At 54.0% G+C, this 18,570-nt stretch overlaps 1 protein-coding gene across 7 annotated transcripts in view; it reads right to left on the bottom strand.

Annotated features, from left to right (window-relative positions):
* Positions 1-2,004: 2,004 nt before the first annotated feature.
* Positions 2,005-18,570, bottom strand: part of SLIT1 (slit guidance ligand 1) — a 152,442-nt gene continuing 135,876 nt past the window's right edge. For all 7 annotated transcript variants that reach the window (XM_039871623.1, XM_039871625.1, XM_039871624.1 and 4 more), the window contains 11 exons: positions 18,423-18,547; positions 18,049-18,146; positions 14,736-14,875; positions 14,484-14,577; positions 11,824-11,961; positions 10,277-10,514; positions 8,550-8,680; positions 7,936-8,090; positions 6,505-6,793; positions 5,968-6,179; positions 2,005-5,189 (listed from right to left, as the gene is read on the bottom strand). In XM_039871623.1, coding sequence (XP_039727557.1) covers positions 4,951-5,189; positions 5,968-6,179; positions 6,505-6,793; positions 7,936-8,090; positions 8,550-8,680; positions 10,277-10,514; positions 11,824-11,961; positions 14,484-14,577; positions 14,736-14,875; positions 18,049-18,146; positions 18,423-18,547 — 1,859 coding nt within the window. In that variant the 3' untranslated portion in view covers positions 2,005-4,950. The remainder of the gene's footprint in view (positions 5,190-5,967; positions 6,180-6,504; positions 6,794-7,935; positions 8,091-8,549; positions 8,681-10,276; positions 10,515-11,823; positions 11,962-14,483; positions 14,578-14,735; positions 14,876-18,048; positions 18,147-18,422; positions 18,548-18,570) is intronic.

Below are 18,570 nucleotides of genomic sequence, written 5' to 3'. Positions count from 1 at the left end.
AAAAGGTGGCCAGCAATCCTTCCATTCACTTGCCTCATGACCTGTTTCATTATATTCTTTCAGCTCTACTTGGGATGGGTCAATTTAAGGACCCAGTGGGCCAGTGATTCCTATGGAATCAGCAGTGATTTCATTAACAAGTTAGTCTGACCGCGGCCATTAACATGCAGAACTACTCCCAGTGAAAATGACCTGGCCGCTGGCGGTCAGGCCACCCATTCTCAGTTTGAATTTGGAGAATTATCTTGTTCCAGATGAAGAGTTTCCATCCTTAAAATAGACCTCTTTTCCTCCAATATTCATCCTGTGGTAGAATAACTAGAATATGACCTGAGAGGTGCAAACGGGCTTGGGGTGAGGGATAATCTCTAAAATTAGTTCTGAGGGCCTGGATTACGGGGACGATAGATGCATTATCACCCATCTCAGGAAAACCTGGCAACTTCAGGTGGAAGCCTGGGCAGTCCTACTGCCTCCACCCCCCAACCAAGCTCTGCGGTGACATCCCCTGGGCTGGAGATTTGCTTTTAATTGTGAAATGAGCCGCTTAATTTACTTCCACTTTGCAAACTAGTGGCCCATCGTTTGTGTTTTTTATAGATATTGAAAAACAGTATTTACATAAATGTTGACTTCAGGCTTCTCTTTTAAAAAAGATAGGATGTGGTTCCATAGTGCAGCAGTTAGCACGTCTGCTTTGCACACAGAAGGTCCTGGGTTCGTGCCCCAGTGGAGTTACGGTCCATGGTCTACGGCCATGCCACCCTGAACAAGCCTAATGTCTGATCTCGGAAGCAGGGTCGGGCCTGGTTAGGACTTGGACAGGAGACCACCTAGGGAGACCGGGTGCTGTAGGCATAAATAATAAAATAAAATAAAAAGATAATGAAGATCTGACCCAATTTGTGCATGGTAAGATTCAGCGAGAGCTTAGAAGATTGGAAAACATGCCCTTCGAGTCATCACTATCCCTGTTAGTTACCATTTTTCCCCACCCCCGCCCCACTCGCCGTTTTTTCCAGTAGGGAAATAGGTCTCTGTAGCTGCTGCTTTGTCGGAAGTGGCAATACAAACGATGGGCCAGAAGGGCGTGTGTCCTCTTGACTTTCTCTGGTAACCTACTGGCCACTCTAGACACTTGAGCTTACAACCAACCCTCTTCTAAGCCATTTTCTCTCACATACCTGGTTCATGACATTTCCTCCAAAATCCTTAAAAGCCCTGCAGTTCCAATCCCTGCTTGCTTTCAAGGTGACCATGTGCTACAGAGTGCAGCTCGTATGACTATCACCTCAGCCTAGTGGGAATCAGTCTGTGGTCCTGACATCAGAGGGAGGCCAGCCGGGGCCCCTTAGCTCAGGGGCCAGGCCTCGCCCGACCGTCGGGGCCTAGCCTCCCTTAGGTGCTCATCCTACAAAGCTCCTGCATGCAGCTGTGTACGTAGTCTGAAATCGTACCAGAACCACTGTAGACGTATGTTCGCCTCCTTTCTCCACCGATTCCCTGAGAACTGCTGTTCCGGCGACGGGCAGGTTAACCTTATGAGACAGCCTGAGTAGCCTCGCTGCGTTTCTCATCTGTTATCCTGACGCTCTGAAGCCTTCAGAGCCAGATGAAATATGAATGTGGCTCTATACGCAAACTTACAAAACGCGGGTGGAATGGCAGACACTTGAGGGGAGATGAGGACGGGCACCCTCCCGGATCTCTGCGTGTGCCGTGCCGTGCCAGGCTCTGTCCTCACAAGGACATCCCCCCGGGGAGCTATGACCAGCCCATCCCCTAGACCTTCCCTTCCTTCTGCATTAGGAACGGACTTCCTTTGCCGCTTCAGGGAGACCAGAGAGTTCCAAGGGCAGACGTCCCACATGTGCTGCTTCTGGGTGCCATCCGGGGATGGTGGCTGGTGTGTGGGCCACCCAGAAACCCTCGAACTGGGGAGGATGCACGTCGCCAGCCCTGGCTCATCCTCAGGGCAGAAAAAGAGACCAAGAAGGCAGAACCTGAGTGAATCAATGTCATGTTCACATAGAAGACAACAGACAATATCCAACATGTTCTAAAAACAACACGTCTAGGCAAAGGGCAAGTGTGTCTCCCTCACAGGCCTGTTCTAAACCAGTCTCTCTAAAGAGTGACCCAAACGAGGCTACAGAAATCCCCAAACAGAATGTCACAACCACAGAGCATCTGAAAATCAAACGAGACACTGGATGTTGACTTTAACATATAAAAATACTATAACAAAATGAAATACAAATATATATTAGAATCTGTTAAGTATTCTGTATAAAGAGATACTTTCGTGGTTACGCTAACAGCAGGCAAAGAGGAGACAAAGTCCGGCCTTTTCCATCTCCTTACAGCGTCACAGGGAGCCCGGGCCGCTGCTGCCGCTGGTGCTGCCGGAGCAACAGCGACCTCAGGACTCGCCTGCCTGTGTCTCTTCAGTGCGTGTGTAATGGAAACAGCCAATGGCGACACCAAAGTGAACGGAAAGTCTTCACCAAAGGGGTGGCAAGGTGTGGTGATGACTTCTCAAACAGATGACTTCACGGTAGCCTGCTGGGACTCAACGGGGCCAAACGTGAACAGGCAAGATGAGCGGGAATCCAGGTCCTTAGCAACTTGCATGTTGGTGGCTAAGTTGAGGAAAAGTTAGTCCTGGGGCACTTGGCTGCCTTGGCCCCTTGCTGCCCTCACCCTGTGGTGGCTCTTGATCCTCCAGCTCGACCGAGCGTGAATGTGGAGCTGGGCTGGGACACGGGGCATTATGGAGGGGCAAGCGGGGCCAGGGTGCTGCCTGTGAGTACCCCATCCTCTGCCCTCCTTACCCCGTAGCCCTGGGGCTGCAGGACTCTAGGCAGCCATCATCTGTCTGTAGGTGCCCTTTCCATTTTCTGCAAAGTAAAGAGGCCCCTTGCAGTCAGGGCCCCTCAAGCCCAGGGAGCTGCTTCTCCAGGGCAATGGGGAATGGTGGTGGCCAGGGGAAGGTACGTTTCTCAGGGTTGGTGGGTCCCAGAACACCTCTTCCATGGAAGGAACAAACTAGCTACACGTGAGCTTTCCTGCCTGTCCAGCCTGGTGCTAGCTGCTCTCCAGGGTCCCTCGGTGGCCCAGAAACTCCAGATAAGAGAGGGATGCTATGCGGCGAGGCCCAGGCTGCTATCCGCAGGGGGCAGTGGCGCCGCGGCCTTGCCCAGAGCGACAGGAAAGGGGCAAACTCAGCCAAGAGGGCACCTCCCCAGGATGATAGGGCAGGTTCCTCTTCCCATTACAGGGGTCCCAGGACACAAACTCACTGGCCTGAGTCTTGGCTTAGGGGACATGCCAGGGTCCCAGAGTCGCAAGAGGCTCCAGCCCTCTACTACTCAGCAGCAAGGGCTCCCTGTGCCACCACGGGCTGAGAACACAGGCGCCATGCCACCCCAACCCCACCCCACACACGCCCCCAAACCTGCCTTCTGTCTGCAGATGGAAGGAGCCGAAAAAGGGGTGTGCTCACCCCACTTGCCCACCAGGATCCCCCAGGGGCACACTCCTGGGGAGACATCTGCGACAGGAGAGTGTGACCTGTCTTCCAGCCAGCTCGCTATTTAGGCTCAAAGATAATCTACTTTTTCATTCTGCATGGAAGAAAAGCATTTGTAGCCGCACAGTCACATGTTCAGTGACTCTTCAAACACTGAGTCCTTCCTTGCAGACGCCCAGGGTGAGCAACTCCAGCCGGGCGCCGTGTCTGCAGCTGGAGCCGTCACTTGGCTCAAGTCTTCCTGGTCACTCCCGCGATGCGCTGTGATTAGCTGGCATCTGTCCGTGAGAGCAGAACACCCCCAGTACCCAGCCCCAGTCAGGCACATAAATACTTGTTGATGTGATTAATGAAAATAGATCCAACTCCCGCAGCCTCCCTCCTGGAGCCACAGTGGGAGAGTCTCCACTGCCTCAGTCACCCCACCTCCCCATTTGACAGCTGAGGAGGCCGAGGCCCATGGGGAAGGAGTTTGCCCAGAGCGACAGAGCCAGTGGAGGTTTCTGATGCATGGACCACTGCTCCCCACTGGTCTGCAGTGCAAGGGGACCGGAACCCTGTCTCCTCAGGAGGAGCTCTCGCCCTGGCCCTGGCCCTTCTACTCCTGCCAGTGGCTTGCCAGCAGCTCATGGCCGGTTGGTGGCAGGACCAATGGCCCTTTGGTGGCTCGTGTCTGGAGGTGGTGATATTTATCCAGCTGGAAACAAGAACCCCCCTGTCCTCTTTGGTGGGATCCCCACCCCAAGCAGTCCCAGTGACCGTTTCTTCCACGTGAGCCCCCTCCTTGGCCCTACTGCAATGGTCCCATAACTTTAGGATTCAGAGGTCTGGTCCAAGGACCCACCTCCAGCCCCAGTGTTGTTCCCGAGGGAGAAGTGGCTGTGCTGCCAATCAGCCCAGGGGCAAGTGTCAGTCCCTTCCTGGCCAGCAGGAGGGGGCCCTTCCCCGCTGCATCCTGGCCTACTGCCTGAAGGTGCTGGGCGGCGGGAGTTGAGAGCCAGGCTGGCTGCCCCAGGGGAGGCTGAGAGTCATTCAAGGATATCTGCAGGGAGCAAGGGGCTCTGGGCCCAGCATGGACCTCAGACAAGAGAGAAAGGTTGGTTTGGGAAGGGGCCAGTCCCTTCTTCAGACCCAGGTAGCAGGCAAGGAGGGAGTGTCACCATTCTGCACTTCTCGGCCTGACCTCACGCAAACATTCATTCAACAAATATTTATTAAGCGCCTGTTTGTGCAAGGCACTTCCGGAGAGTGTTCTGCACCCAGGCCTCAGCCGCCTTCTCGGCCCCCAGCTGTGAGCGGTGTGCTCGAGAAAGGCTGCCCGGTCCTAGGAGCCGCCCCGGTGATGGACCGACCCCAGCCCAGGTCCCCTCGTGGCCGCGCCCCTCACCAGCCCTCGCCCTCCCTGCTGGTGCCGGGCGCTATGCGCAGAGGGCGCAGCCACACTTGGTGGGCTTCTCCACCTCCTCGGCAAAGGAGGTCCCGTCGCTGCACTCGAAGGTGAACTTCCTCCGCTTCAGCCGCAGGCCCTGGCAGCAGCCCTGGCCCGGGCACAAGCCCCGGCACTCCACCCACGACAGTGGGCGCGTGGTCTGGCAGATGGCATAGCCCCTCTGGACCTGGTGAAAGTCCCGGACAGGGTCCCCCCGGCACTCGGACTCTGGATGGGACAGACACCAAGACAAAGCCTCAGGGCATACCCATGGGTCAGCGCTGCCCAGGGCAGCAGGAGGAGGAGGGAGGGGGAGGGGGAGAGGAGAGGCAGCATCTTGGAACGGGGTCCTCTAGCTCTCGGACCCCACTTCGTCCCCAGCATCCTCCCTGCCCAGCATGCACATGCACAGGCTTCCTCCTGGGCCTACAGGGAGGTCAGGGGGAAAGAAGACTTTCTAGCTGCCAGGGCCCCACAGGACAGATGGCCGTGGGCTCAGGTGGGCTCCCTGTAGCTAGAGGAGTTGGGTTCTGGATTTCTCAAGGCTTCCCCCTGCCCCCCTCGGCAGTTCCTATTCGAGCAGAAGCATCTTGGTCACATGGACCAGGGAGGGCCTGAGAAGGAGTCTGTGACCCTCAGACCTCCTGCTGCTCCCTGGTCCCGAGGCGATAGGGCCAAGATGCAGAGGTTTGGGCAGGAGCTGTTACCCAATGGTCTCTTCTACAAGGAGAGACCCCAGCCAGAGGGGCACTAACCCCAATAGGTGGGGCAGCAAGGAAAGCTGAGCCAGGGAGAGACAAGGACCTGTCTGGGGCTGGGACTCAGAGCCCAGATGGCAGGGGGTGAGGGGGTGGGGGGCACTGAAGCCCAGCAGCGGCCTAAGATGCAGGAATGGGTCAGGGTCATGGAGGGGCTGCCGAGGCTGGGAGGGAGAAAACACCAAGTTGCTAAAGCCAGTTGTGGGGAGGGACCCTGGAGAGGGCACGTCAGGAGGGGGGCCCCTGACCTTGCTCACAAAGGTCGCCCGAAAAGCCAGGGTCACACACACAGTGTGCCCCTGCGGTGGCCAAGGCCTGGCAGTGGCCGTGCAGGCACTGCAGGCCCCTGCACGGGTCTGCAGGCGCCCCAGCCTGGCTGCACAGGGCCCCCGAGTACCCATCCTGGCACTGGCAGTTGTAGGAAAGAGCATCGAGGGGCACGCATTTCCCGTGGACACACCTGGAGGGGACAGAGAAAAAGCCCTGTGAGGACAGGCCAGGGCCAAGCCAAGGCCCACCCGAGGGTACCCCACATTCTCAGCCTCAGCATCATGGGGTGGTATCCTGTTCCCAAGACTGAAACACAGGAGCAAACTGTGAGTCTGTGCTCGTCCCCAGGGATCCTTCCTCTTACTAAAAACTGAAAACCAGAAAAAAATAATAAAACCCTGTTTCAGGCCACATATTCCAATTTGGAGGTTTTAAAAGTAGTGTTTGCTCACTACAGGGAAGAGGAATTGTGCGGAAGGGAAGGGAGCCTGCGGGTGGGCGGGCCCTGCGCTCACTTGTGGCCATGGCAGGGGCCATCGGCTGGCTGGTCGCAGTGCAGGCCCCCCCAGCCAGCCTCACAATGGCACACAGGCCCTGGGGTGGCGTTGGGCTGGCAGATGCCATGCAGGCAGTAGAGCTTCCGGCAGGGCTCACAGCCTGGCACCACGCCTGGCTTCATCCTCGTCTTGGTGAAGTCCTGCAGCTCGTTGTTGATGTACAGGTTTCGGATGCACCCATGGAAGCTGGTGCCGTTGAGGATCTGCCACAGGCGGAAGGCAGCCGAGTTCACATCCACCGGCATCCCTGGGGCAGCGGGGGAGGGAGCGGAGCTGGGCTGAGTCGGGCTCGGACTGGGCCCGGCACCCGCCTCTACGGTCTGTGGGGCATCTCCACAGTGTTCCCTCTTGCCCTCAACCTCTGTCCTTCTGTCTCTGCAACCCTGGGCCCAGGTCCTCTCCTTCCTTGGAGAGTCCAGACTTCTTTCCCAGAAGGAATGGAAAAGCTCCTTCCTCCATGATCAGAACCCGGAGTGCCGGGCCTGGCGGCAGCCAGTCCACAAATGAGCCTCTGGGTGTAAGTCCGGCTGCCCTCACCCTTCCTTCCCTCGGGGGAATTCCAGCTTTTATCTCCAGGAGACCCCAGATGGAGGAAAGGACTGGAGCCTGGAACTCAGGCGCGTGGCACTTTGTCACCTGCTTTTGTGGTCACCACTTCACAGCAACTCTCTGAGGCAGGAGTCACTACACCCTATTGGATGCTCAGTGCTCAGTGCTCAGTGACTTGTCCAAAACTGCACAACTAGTAAACAGCGGAGCTGGGTTTAGAGCTCGGGTTCTCCATCCCTCAAATCTGCCTGACGTCTAGGCAGTGCTGAGACAGCCCCGCTGCATCCGGGGACCTACCTCATCCAGACCTGGAAATGTCTGCAGGTGGTGGAAAGGGCCATTTAGCTGCAAAGTCTGTAAGGCCAGCTGGGTGGTCCCCAGCTAATGCAGAGACTCCGTGCCTGGACCTACTGCAGTGACTCTGGGCCTCTGAGGACCCCAAGACTGAGGATGGACTCTGAACAATTAACAAGCCCCTTCTGACCCAAAACCAAAAGGAAAGTTGCCCACAGTGCAGAAGGTAGCTGGGAAAATCCCAGCTCCCATCCCCCCATCCCCCCAACCCTGCAAGGCCAGGCCTCAGGCCCAACTCGGTCACTCATTTTCTTCATTAGTCTGGGCTGGGTGGGCAGCAGCCTGATTCCAGGCAGAGGAGAACAATCCACCAGCAGTTTGGCCATTCACTAGGACCCTCTCCCACACCTGGAACGTACCCCACAGTTCAATGGCCTTGCTACCAGCTCTCCTGACAAGCTGCAGGCCAGAGAACAACAGAGGCCCCACCTGGAATGGCTGTCACCATCACCTGATGGAAAGGCTTGGGGCAGGGCAGGTCCTCACCTCCCACATAGAGGGGGGCCTCGCTGTTTAGTGTGTAGTGTTTGCCGAAGTTGTCCATGGTCATGGGACTGCCGCCATCGATGGAGAGATTCACCATCTGGTCAAAGGTGACCAGCTCAACAGTGTGGAACTGCCCATCATTGATCGTCTCAGCACTGGAAGAAGATGGGGTGCCCCCACCCCAGGGAATGGGCTTCAGTTTGGCCCATCCCTACCTGGACACTTTCCCAGAAAAGCCACTGGTCCAGCAGCTGCTTCACAAGGGATCACATCTATTAAAGCGGGGACTGTGGGGACTCAGTGGCCTATGGTCTAGTCCTTCCTGCTCCCTTTCTCGGGATTCCCTGGAGAAAGGTGAGAAGTTTGGGGCAGGGCTTTCCATCTTAATCAGTCTCCCCCTCCCCACTCAGGAGCCCCCTGTGAGGTGGTGGTGAGATGGGGAAGGGTAGGACCACTGCCCAGGCCTCAGAGAGCCTCAGACCCAAGCTGAGCTACACTCAGTGATGCGAATGCCTGTTCCACTCAGGCAGCTCAGGTTCTGGTGGTCCCCAAAATGATCTGCTCTTGGCCCAGGAGATCCCTGAGAGCGGCTGGCGGACATGAGGAAGCCCTACCTGTAGATGGCAGAGCTGGGGTAGCTGCCCGGGTCGTAGCTGACGCGCACATGGCCCTGGTACAGCTCCACTGCGATGTGGTCGTTGTCCCCATTGTACAGCAGGATCCCGTTGTCCTCTGCCGTGGAGACCTGATAGGAAATGGCACTTTCTCTTCCATCCCGTCCCATGCGGCAGCAGCACAGGCTGGGAGGTGGAACCGATGGAGGACCCACAATTGGAAGAGAGGTTCTGTGTGCACGACAGTCCTCCACTGCCTGCCCAGATGACACGCCCTCCACGGAGTGCTGACAGAGGCTGGCGGCTCCTGTTCAAATCCTATCCAGAGACAGTGTGGCCAGGGCCAGGCAGCAGAGGGCAGATGGGCCAGCTGAGGCCTGAAAACCGTGTGCCAACGGGGGCATGTAAGAGCCCTTCAGCCCACCCCCCCGGGGAGGAGAGTAACACTGGCTGCGGGACGGCCCACCCTGTGGACCTCGGGGAACTGCGGGGGGGCCAGGGTGGGACCTACAGAGAGGACAAGTTCAGGAAGGCTCTCAGGAAGGCCAGTGCCACCCACGCCTGGAAGGAGCCACTCAGGAGGTAGGGCCTATCTCTGCATCTGCACGAGCAGCTGGCGTTGTGCCCTGGGCTGGAGACCCCTCTGTGATACTGCTGGAGCCATGCTCCTTTCTTCCCGCCAGTCCCTCTCCCGCCACCACCCCCCCCGGCTCTTTCTTCTGGTAAAGACATTGCCCCCTGGTCTATAGAGGGGGCACACGGCCCAGGCTCGGCCAATCACAGCAGCCCATCTCCTTGGACTTGGCGGTTGGTTCGGGGATGGGCATGTGGCTGAAGGCAGGCCAGTCAGAGGTCTTTCCTGAGATTGTCAACTAGGGCGAGCGAGAAAGAGCCAGCAATGGAAATAGTGGGGAAAACTGAGCCTCTTTAAAGATGCTCCTGAGGCAACGGCAAGAAACATTTTGGGTTAGTTTTCTTTTGGGGAGCAGTTAGGCTAGCTGTGGTCCTGCCGCGTGGACCATGCCAGGGGACAGGATCTGGGAGAGGTGATAAAGGGGAGGAGAGCAGAGTGAGCGTGTTTGAGAGGCAGAAAAAGGAGGAGAAGGGGACAAAAAAGTAGGAAACAAAATTTTGGGAAAAGAGAGAGGTGACTAAAGAGAAATTTTAAATATTTTATCGTGTGATGTGCAACATACTCTCCTCCCCTCTTCCTACCCAAGAAGTCTTTAGCAGAATCTCTATCTTATTCACCAATGTTATTTTTCCCCTCAATATGATGTTCTGAGATGGAATCTAGACATGAAACCGCAAAATAAATAAGGGACCGCAAGGACTTGTGGTTAAAGACACAGGGCCAGAGCTAACACTGCCCATGTTCCAGCCACATGGAGAAAGCCTGTCTGCAGCATTGGAGGCTGAAGCCAAGGAGTATTTGAGACAAGAGGTGGTGGGAGAGGGTCCTGATAAGTTTGTTTTCCTGGATCCAGTCACTCACGAGACCATCTCCGCACCTGCCCTTCTCTGAGACTGATTTTGTGACCCAATAACATTTCCAATTATGCTTAAACGAGTTTGAGCTGAGATAGTGACACCCACATGCAGAGAGTTGTGACCAACCCAGGGGTCTCCCTGTTGTCCTGGGCAGGGATGAGTCTTGATGCGCTGACCTGAGACCAAGGTCCCCCGCTGTCTGACCCCCTTCGGTGACTGGCACCCTGGGCACACACCTGCAGCGTGATGTTGGCCCGTGGCCAGTTCTGCAGGTCAGTGAACTGCAGATAAGTGTCCCGATCCACGAAGTTGACACTGAGCAACTTCTCACACTCGGGGCCGCCGAAGCCCGGGAGGCACTGGCACACGGGACGGCTGCCCTGGTCCACACAGTTGCCCCCGTTCTGGCACTCAGTCTCCTCACACGGGTTCCTGGGGGCAGGCGGGCGGGGAGGGGTCTCACAGAGCTGCCCACTGAGAACAAAAGGACACAGGTCAGACAGGGCAGGGTGAAGAGGCCAAGAGTCATCTTCCCCCCACGTCCTGAAGACAAACTCACTAAACTTCTTGGGAAACTGGATCCTTAAGGTGACAGAAGATGCTCCTAATGAACACTTTTCCTAAGAGAACTAAGAGCCAGAAGGATCCTGAGCTACAAGTGCAGTCCCTGGACCAGCAGCATCGATGTCACCTGGACACTTGTCAGAAATGGAAAATCTATTGAATCTCATTTTTAACAAGATGCCAGGTGATTCATGTGCACATTAAAGTTTAAGAATCACTCACCGCTCATGTCCCATTTTACAAAAAACAAAACTGAGACTGAAGATACAAGCAAAAGAGAGAAGACTCGTATTACTAAAGTAAAGAAATAAAAGAGGGGACATTACTACCAACAGGTAGTTCTGATATATGCTACAACAATCTGCAGCATCAGTGTTCACAACAGCCACAACATGGAAACAACTCTAATGTCTACCAATAGATCAATGGATAAACAAATGCGATATATCCATACGATGGAATATTATTTGGCCATAAAAAGGAATGAAGTTTTGATACATGATACCATATAGATGAACCCCGAAAACGTGAGTCTAAGTGAAAGCCAGTTACAAAGGACCACAGATTGTATGCTTCCATTTATATAAAATATCCAGAATAAGCAAATCTATAGACACAGATATTAGTATATTAGTAGGTTTCTAGAGCTGGGAAGGAGGCAAGTTAGGGTGACAGAGAAGAGATATGGAATTTCTTTCTGGAGTAATGAAAATGTTCCGAAATTGATTGTGGTAATGGATGCACAACTTTAGGTATATACTAAAAGCCATTGGATTATACATTTGAACTAGGTGAATTATATGGTAGATGAATTATATTTCAATTAAACTATTTAAAACAAAGACCGAAGCAGAGCATGGGAGGTAGGGAACCAGAAGGAGGGCAGGTGCTCTCCTCTCCAACCTCCCAGGAGAGCCCGGATGAGGAAATAAATGACCTTTATGGCAGGATGTGTACTCAGAGGAGCCCTGGGCAGGTAAGTGATGGGGCACTGCCCACTAAGCTGGACCCACCTCTCACTCCCTTCATTAAATAGGTTGTGGACCCTCTGCCTATGCTCAGAGAGGTTAAGAAACTTTCCCAAGGCCACACAGCTGTGACAGGCATAGCCAGAGTCAAAATGCCAAGGCAAAACTCCTGGGCCATGACCCTTATTCTCTCCCCAGAGGCTGACAGCTAGGAGGAGTCAGTCCCTCAAGGTGCATCTAGGGCTGCTCACCTGTAGCCCTCAGCACAGACGCAGGAGTAGCTGTTGACTTCATCCACACACTGGGCGCCATTCTGGCAGCGGTGATCTCTGCAGTCATCCTGGTTCTCACTGCAGTTGTCACCTGTGTAACCTGGTGTGCACTCACACCTGGGGACAGGCAGGAGGTGGCGGACAATCAGCCAGGAAGCCATGGGGCACAGGAGCTGTGTTTGTGACAAGGAACTTCAAGGCCTCATGGGTCTCTGGAGCTCCCCAGGGGCTCAAAGCCCTCAATATAAAGATGCTACCAGCCCATCCTGGGACACTTTTCTTGGTCAAGAGAGTTTGTGTGGCCTTGGGTGCGCTCTGGGCTGGGAGTGTGGACACCAGCGGCAGGAGGAGGTGGGAATTTGTCAGGGACCCAGATTCACCACCAGCAGTACATCCAGGGCCAAAGTTCAGCCCCTTCCTGACCTGCCCAGCTGCTCTTCCGCACACAGCCCTGAGTCACAAGGCTCATCCATGCCTCCTCCCCAGCCTTCCCACCTCCACCAGCCCAGCCTCCTGGCCCCAGGAGGGCTAGTGCCTGCCTCTCTGTGAGCCCCCAGCTTCTCGGCTCATACTGTGCCTCAGTGCTCACCTGCAAATCCATTTCGACCAACCGTCTGACTGTCAAATGTAGGGCACATGCCTCCGCCCCCTCACAGCCTTGCAGGATGCTCGCTGTCCTGCCACATCAGATCCACCTTGTGGTCAGACCTGTCTCTGTTGGCAGCAACCCCCGCCCCACCGGCACTTCCCTGCCTTGACATCAGTTGATTCTGGAATACCCTCTTCTCTCTCCCTGCCTTGGTCCAGCTGGGCCAAGACCTCACCTCCTCTGTGAAGCCTCTGGTGAACACCCTAGCCATCCCTGAGCAAACCCTTCCAAACTGCAAACTGCAAATTGCAAACTCCACAACCTGGAAGGTAGCTGCTCTTGCCTGGATTTTTTTTTTCTCATTCCTAGTGTTTTTCAAGCTATAATAAATACCTTTCTATCACACACACACACACACACACACACACACACACACACCCCTGAAACCACTTTCATGCTATCATACTTACCCTTACTATGTCAAATGGCATGAAGCTCTCTGATATTTTGTTTTATTTTTTAATGCTCATCTTTTTTTTAATGCTAATCTTGACCCACCCAATTGAATACAAGACACTATTGGGTCTTGAGCGGCAGTCTGAAAAGTGTTTCAGTAGCGAAGTCATGACCCAGTCCTCATTTTCAGTTATTCACTCATGCATGCATTCTTCATTCATTCATCCAATGAATGTACTGAATACTAGTTGGGTTCCAGGTCAGTACCAGGCATAGCTGAGTGTCTGTCAGTATCATCTTTCTCCCAAGACCGGAAGCGCACCCTGCCCCACTGTGTGCTCGCCTTGGGTGTGCGGGACAACCACAGCACAGTGTGTGGGACAGTGTGCAGCCCTGCTTTATCCCACCTCTGGAAGCCTAACCTCTCTGAGGAGTGGGCATGCCACATGATCTGCCACTGCTCTTTGGCCTGACGTGCCAACCCCACGTGGCGGCTCACCCAGGAGGGCAGTGTCTGTCCACCATTTGGACAGTCTCTCAGGTAGCCCCCCCATCTCAAATCCAGGACTCGATCATCCCCCAGCCCTCCTTCTGCCCATGGGCCTCAGGCGGCTCCTGCTGGACCAAAGGCTCCCTGGTGACTCCACGCCCTGACCAAGCCCAAGTGGCTGGGGTTGCATCCTTCAGCCACAGACCTCAAGGAGCAGTGCCCTGACCACCCGTGCTGCCCTGTCTGGTGGGACAGGGGTCCCAGAAATGACATTACGTTTCAAAACTGCAGATGGAAGCTACATCTTAAAACTCCATGACCTTCGACTCACAGCCTTCAGGTGACAAAGCACTTTCACATATGCCAGGAACGACAGTGGTGACAATAGTCAAGGACCCCTTATTCAAACTTCCTAGGGCCAGATAATTTTCGGAATTCAGAATTTTGAGGGTTTTGGAAAAATAATACCTGTGCCCAAAACTGTGTATCGTCTAATAGGCCAGCGGGCTCTGGGGCCGTCCCTTAGTCCAACCTGTTCATATCTCTGCAGCAAAATTACATATATTCATATATAAACTGTCCCCATAACTATGGATAAATAGTGCCCGGAAGTAGCCCCATATCCGTGCAGGTCACCAAATACGTTCAGGTTAGATCCAATTATGCTATCAAGCTGGCTTTTGGTTTTCAGAGTTTTAGGGATTTTGTAACTGGGGATGACAAATCATGACTCTGGAATGATAATAACTATTTATGGAGCATTTATCAGATGTCGGACATGGAACTAAGTGCTTTCCATACATTTGTTCATCCCATCCTTACAACCACCCCAGGAGGAAGTTTCTGGTGCATCTAGTTTGCAGATGAGAAAACTGAGGCTCAGTGGTCAAGCCATCCATTCAGCCATCCATGCTGTGCCCCCAGGTCTGTCTGGCCAAAAAGCCATCCCCATGACCCCACTTCACACTGACTCGCAGGAGCCCTGCATGGCTGAGACCAAGCCCACTGGACAGGTGAGGAAATAGGGCAGGAAGGAGGAGGGGTGGAGGGGAGGAGACCTGGCAGCTGCGCCCTTCCCTGGCTCTGGAAATGGGCAACACTGACCTGGGCCCATCCGGGGTGCCCACGCACTGGCCATCATGCTGACATGGGTTCAAATCTGGGGAGCAGAAGTCCACCAGCTGCTCACAGGCCCTTCCTGGGGAAAGAACAAGGTAGAGGCAGGAAAGAAGCTGCCTCCACTGTGCTCCTAGTGGTTGACCCAGCAGAAACCTTGCAGACACTGAAGCAGGGCCCCAGCCCTTCTGTCCACAGGAACGAGCCCTCACCTCCCCACAGACATCGAATCCCACATACCCGCATACTGCAGGGGGCACTGGCAGGTGTAGTTGCCCACGCCATCCACACAGATGCCCCCATTGGCACATGCGTGCTCCACACAGTCATCTGTGTTCACCCGACAGGTTGGTCCTTCAAAGCCAGTGGGACAAGAACACCTGTAGAGCAGAGGAGGAGCAGGGCAGGTGCCCCCACGGCCGGGGTAGCAGCCTTCCTGAGATACTAGTGGAAGCCTGTGGCCACTGATCAATATCATCAACCGGAGTTTTGGTCCCTACTTTGAGCCAGGCTCTTGCTAGGTGCTAGGCTAGAGGTGAACAAGAAGACTTGCCCTCCACAGTCAAGTGGGAGAGACGATGTGGAGACAGGTGACCAGAGGAGAGGCAGTATCAGGACGGTGCAGTACTGAGGCTAGAGAGGGTGGACAAAGGGGCAGAGGACACCTAGCTCTTCCCTGTGGGGAGTGTTCAGGGCAGGCTTCCTAGAGGAGGTGATGAGTTAGTCAAGGACCCTCACAGAGGAGAGCAGGAAGGGGAGGTAAGACAGTGGGGGCAGAGGCATGGGCAAAAGCCTGGAGGGGACCTGTGGATGGAGTCCTCTGGGAGGAGGTGTCCTACTCATCCAGATAGTCCAGGCCTTTGGGAGCACTGACTTCAGGGATCAGGTGAGAATGGGGCTGGGGAGTAAACAAGGGCAGCTTGTGGAGGGCCCTGGAGATCAGTGATTTTCAAACCAGGCACACCTTACCCTGGGGCACCTGGGGTTTTCCAAGGGGTATGTGAGTCAGGGAGGACTGAGAAATTAATTTCCAGATCAAGTTCTGCAAACTCTCCTCTAGACCGACCTGCCCCAGAACTCCAGAAAGGCACACACACCTCTCCAGCCCAAGTCCAAGCTGGGACATACCTGGGGCCTAAAATCCTCAGACCCAAATAAAGGGATAATAACAAATATTGATCTTTGGAAAGTGAATGAAAAAATGTTTTTTGCGAGTCAAGAGGTTTCCAGTTCCCTGTGTTAAAAATAATTGAAGGAAGACTTCATGAAATGGTCAGCTGATAGAGCATTAAAAATAATTTTTGATGACAGATCACTCTGGAGTTTTTGGCACATAAACTCAGAAGAGTTTCAAAGACTTCAATGGTATGGCAATACTCCTAATTCTATCAGTTTATTTATGTGAACAAACTTTTTCAGCATTTATAGCTATATATACGTATCCATATGTATGTAGGCTGCTGAATCCTCTCATTCTGTAAGATTTGCTCGTGGACACATGAACCAACTAAGAGAAGAAAAAAAAAGCTCTATCTCATTAAGAGATGGTCTAATAAAATTTTGCTTTTATGTGTACTAATTATCAATCAAATTTTGTAACAATAATGTTCTGATCGAGTGTATATTATTGATAATTATAATGATAACTCAGTACAAAAGAAACTTTTAATCAGAGGCTTATGGTCACAAAAAATAAGAAAAAAACTTTAAATTTATATAATCATATTGGTGGCAGAGAAATACAGCAGGGTACTCAAGAAAAGACTAGCATGAAAACATAACGTTATCTGGAAAATGGGGATGGGGAGGAAAATGGAAATACTAGTTCAAGAAGAAAAAAGAATAAGGTAAATGTTCCAATTGTGAAAGAGGAGTTTGTTCATGTAATTTTTAAACGGTATCAATTTGCTGTGCTATTCAGATTCCATTGAGAATGATAAAAGAGTGATAATTTTATTTTTAAATGTTAATAATATTTACAATATCTCGACAATTACCTTCTTTGCAACAAAAGATTAAACTTACAATGAAAAATTCCGTCACTCTAAGAATGTGTGAGGGGGTATGTAGTTTTAACATTTTGTTTGGCGGGGGGTGGTATATGAGCAAAAAGGCTTGAAGCCCACCGTTGTGGGGTATGTCCCAGAGTTTAATTTTCCCCCATGAAGACTGGTGGGGGACAGCAGAGGGGGCTCAAGCAGGCTGAGAGATTAGCTTTGTATTTCAGAAAGTCCCAGGAGATTGGAGGGAATAACTGAGGAGGCCCTTTTAAGCCTCAGGGTTGAGGGGTAACTCAGGAAGGCGCCCACCCCTTTTCTACATATAGAGCCCACCTGATGGCCCCCAACTTGTATGGCTGCAAAGTATGAAAGGGGCCGCCCCCAGCTGTACCCCCTCTCTGCCCAGCAGTGGGAGTTTCTGGGGGTGTCCTCTCAGCCCCCAACTCTCCACAGACAGGTCCCCCGGCCAAGGACTCCAGGGAATGAGCAGGGAGCTTTAATGGAGCTGGTGCCCAAGCCCGGAGGAAGACAAAGCCTGTCGTAAGGACGCCGTTTCCAAGGTGACAATGGGCTGGGAAGCCATTTAGTGTTTCTTTTCTAATACCTGGTAATTTGGGTTTACAAAGACAGGTTTGGCCATTTCTGCCAGGAGGTGTGACATCATTTTCTGAAGAGCCAGTTTGGCAATTTATTTTCAGCAACTAAATACCAAGTATTTCTCAGAAAAGCTCTGGACCTGGGATAGCTCTGAGAATTGGGGGGCTCGTTGAGGGGTCCTGGGGGAAGGAGGGTCAGTGTGGGGCTTGCGTGGTGATGTCTACACTGGGAGGACTTGAGTGACGCGTCGTAAGGGCCAGCCCTTCACTGAGCAGTGGGAGACCGGCTACCCCTGTGTGATCAGGGTGACCCACGAGATGATGGGGGTGGGGCCGGGGTGGGCGGTGGGGGAAAAGGCCGCGGAGGATGTGACCAGGACTTGTTCCCACCTCTGGGTAGGCCTCCCCACCCTTGTATGGAGGGATTTGGGTGGTGGCTTGACAGGAAGGAGCTGGCTAAGGGCCCTGCCTGCCGGTAGCACTGGCACAATGAACAGACATTTGGCTTCCATTAGAGGCCTCAGGTTAGTGGAGGTTATAAGGGTTTAAAATGCCCCCAAAATGCCCCTTGTCACTGCCACTGCATATGCCCTTGGCCATGGAGTCTGAGTGCCATCAAAAGACCCTCGTGGCACCTGGCAAAAGTAGAAAGAGGGGCAGGAATGGGCGGCTCAGCTCCAAGCCCCAGCCCCACCCTGCCTGCCGAGCGACTGGCTCCCCCTAATCACTCTGCTTTCACTGCCCCTGGACAACAGGGGCTCGGTGTGAGTGGGTGTGGAGAGGCCTCTGGGGACCGTCTGCTGCCTCTGAGCCCATCCCCCATCTCCCCCCAGAGCACGAGGCAGGGTGGTGGTGGTGCTGCTGACCATCCATTTGGAGGAGGAGGGCACTGAGGCTTGGGTGCCGGCCTCCATCAGCACCCTGCCCCCCAGGTTCCAGCCCCTCCAGGCAACTCACGTGAAGCCGGCATCTTCGCCTTCTTGTGTGTGGCAGGTCCCGCCGTTTCCACAGGGGCCACTGGAACAGCTGTCTAGAGACACCTCACAGTCTCGGCCCTACGGACCGAGTGATAGGGACCCCAGGGAGACCCAGGGGTTAGTGTGAGCCAACAGACAGCCAGCCCCCTCAGTAGCTTGGCTTGTCTGTCCCAGGTGTTCTTTGTTCATTCATTCATATGTTGGGTCATTGATTAAACATTCACTCAACCGCCTGCTCTGGGCCAGGCCCTGCTCTCAGGCACTGCGGGCAGAGTGGGGAACGAGACAGACTCCGCCCTGGCCTACCGCACACTCAAGCAGCCCTTCTCCCCCCGCATCTCAGCCTCCACTCACCTTATAGCCACTGGGGCAGGCACACCTGTACACCTCGAGGGGGTCATTATGACAGGTGCCCTGGTTTTGGCACGGGCTGGACAAGCAGGGATCACACTTGGCCTGAACAGCCAGGGTGGGGGGACCTGAGGCAAGTGGGGGTGTTAGT

This window comes from Pteropus medius, unplaced genomic scaffold, assembly GCF_902729225.1.
Source record: "Pteropus medius unplaced genomic scaffold, Ma_sr-lr_union100, whole genome shotgun sequence".
Taxonomy (NCBI): Eukaryota; Metazoa; Chordata; class Mammalia; order Chiroptera; family Pteropodidae; genus Pteropus; species Pteropus medius.
The sequence above is the reverse complement of the archived record's forward strand: the minus strand, read 5'-3'. Positions and strand labels throughout refer to the sequence as shown.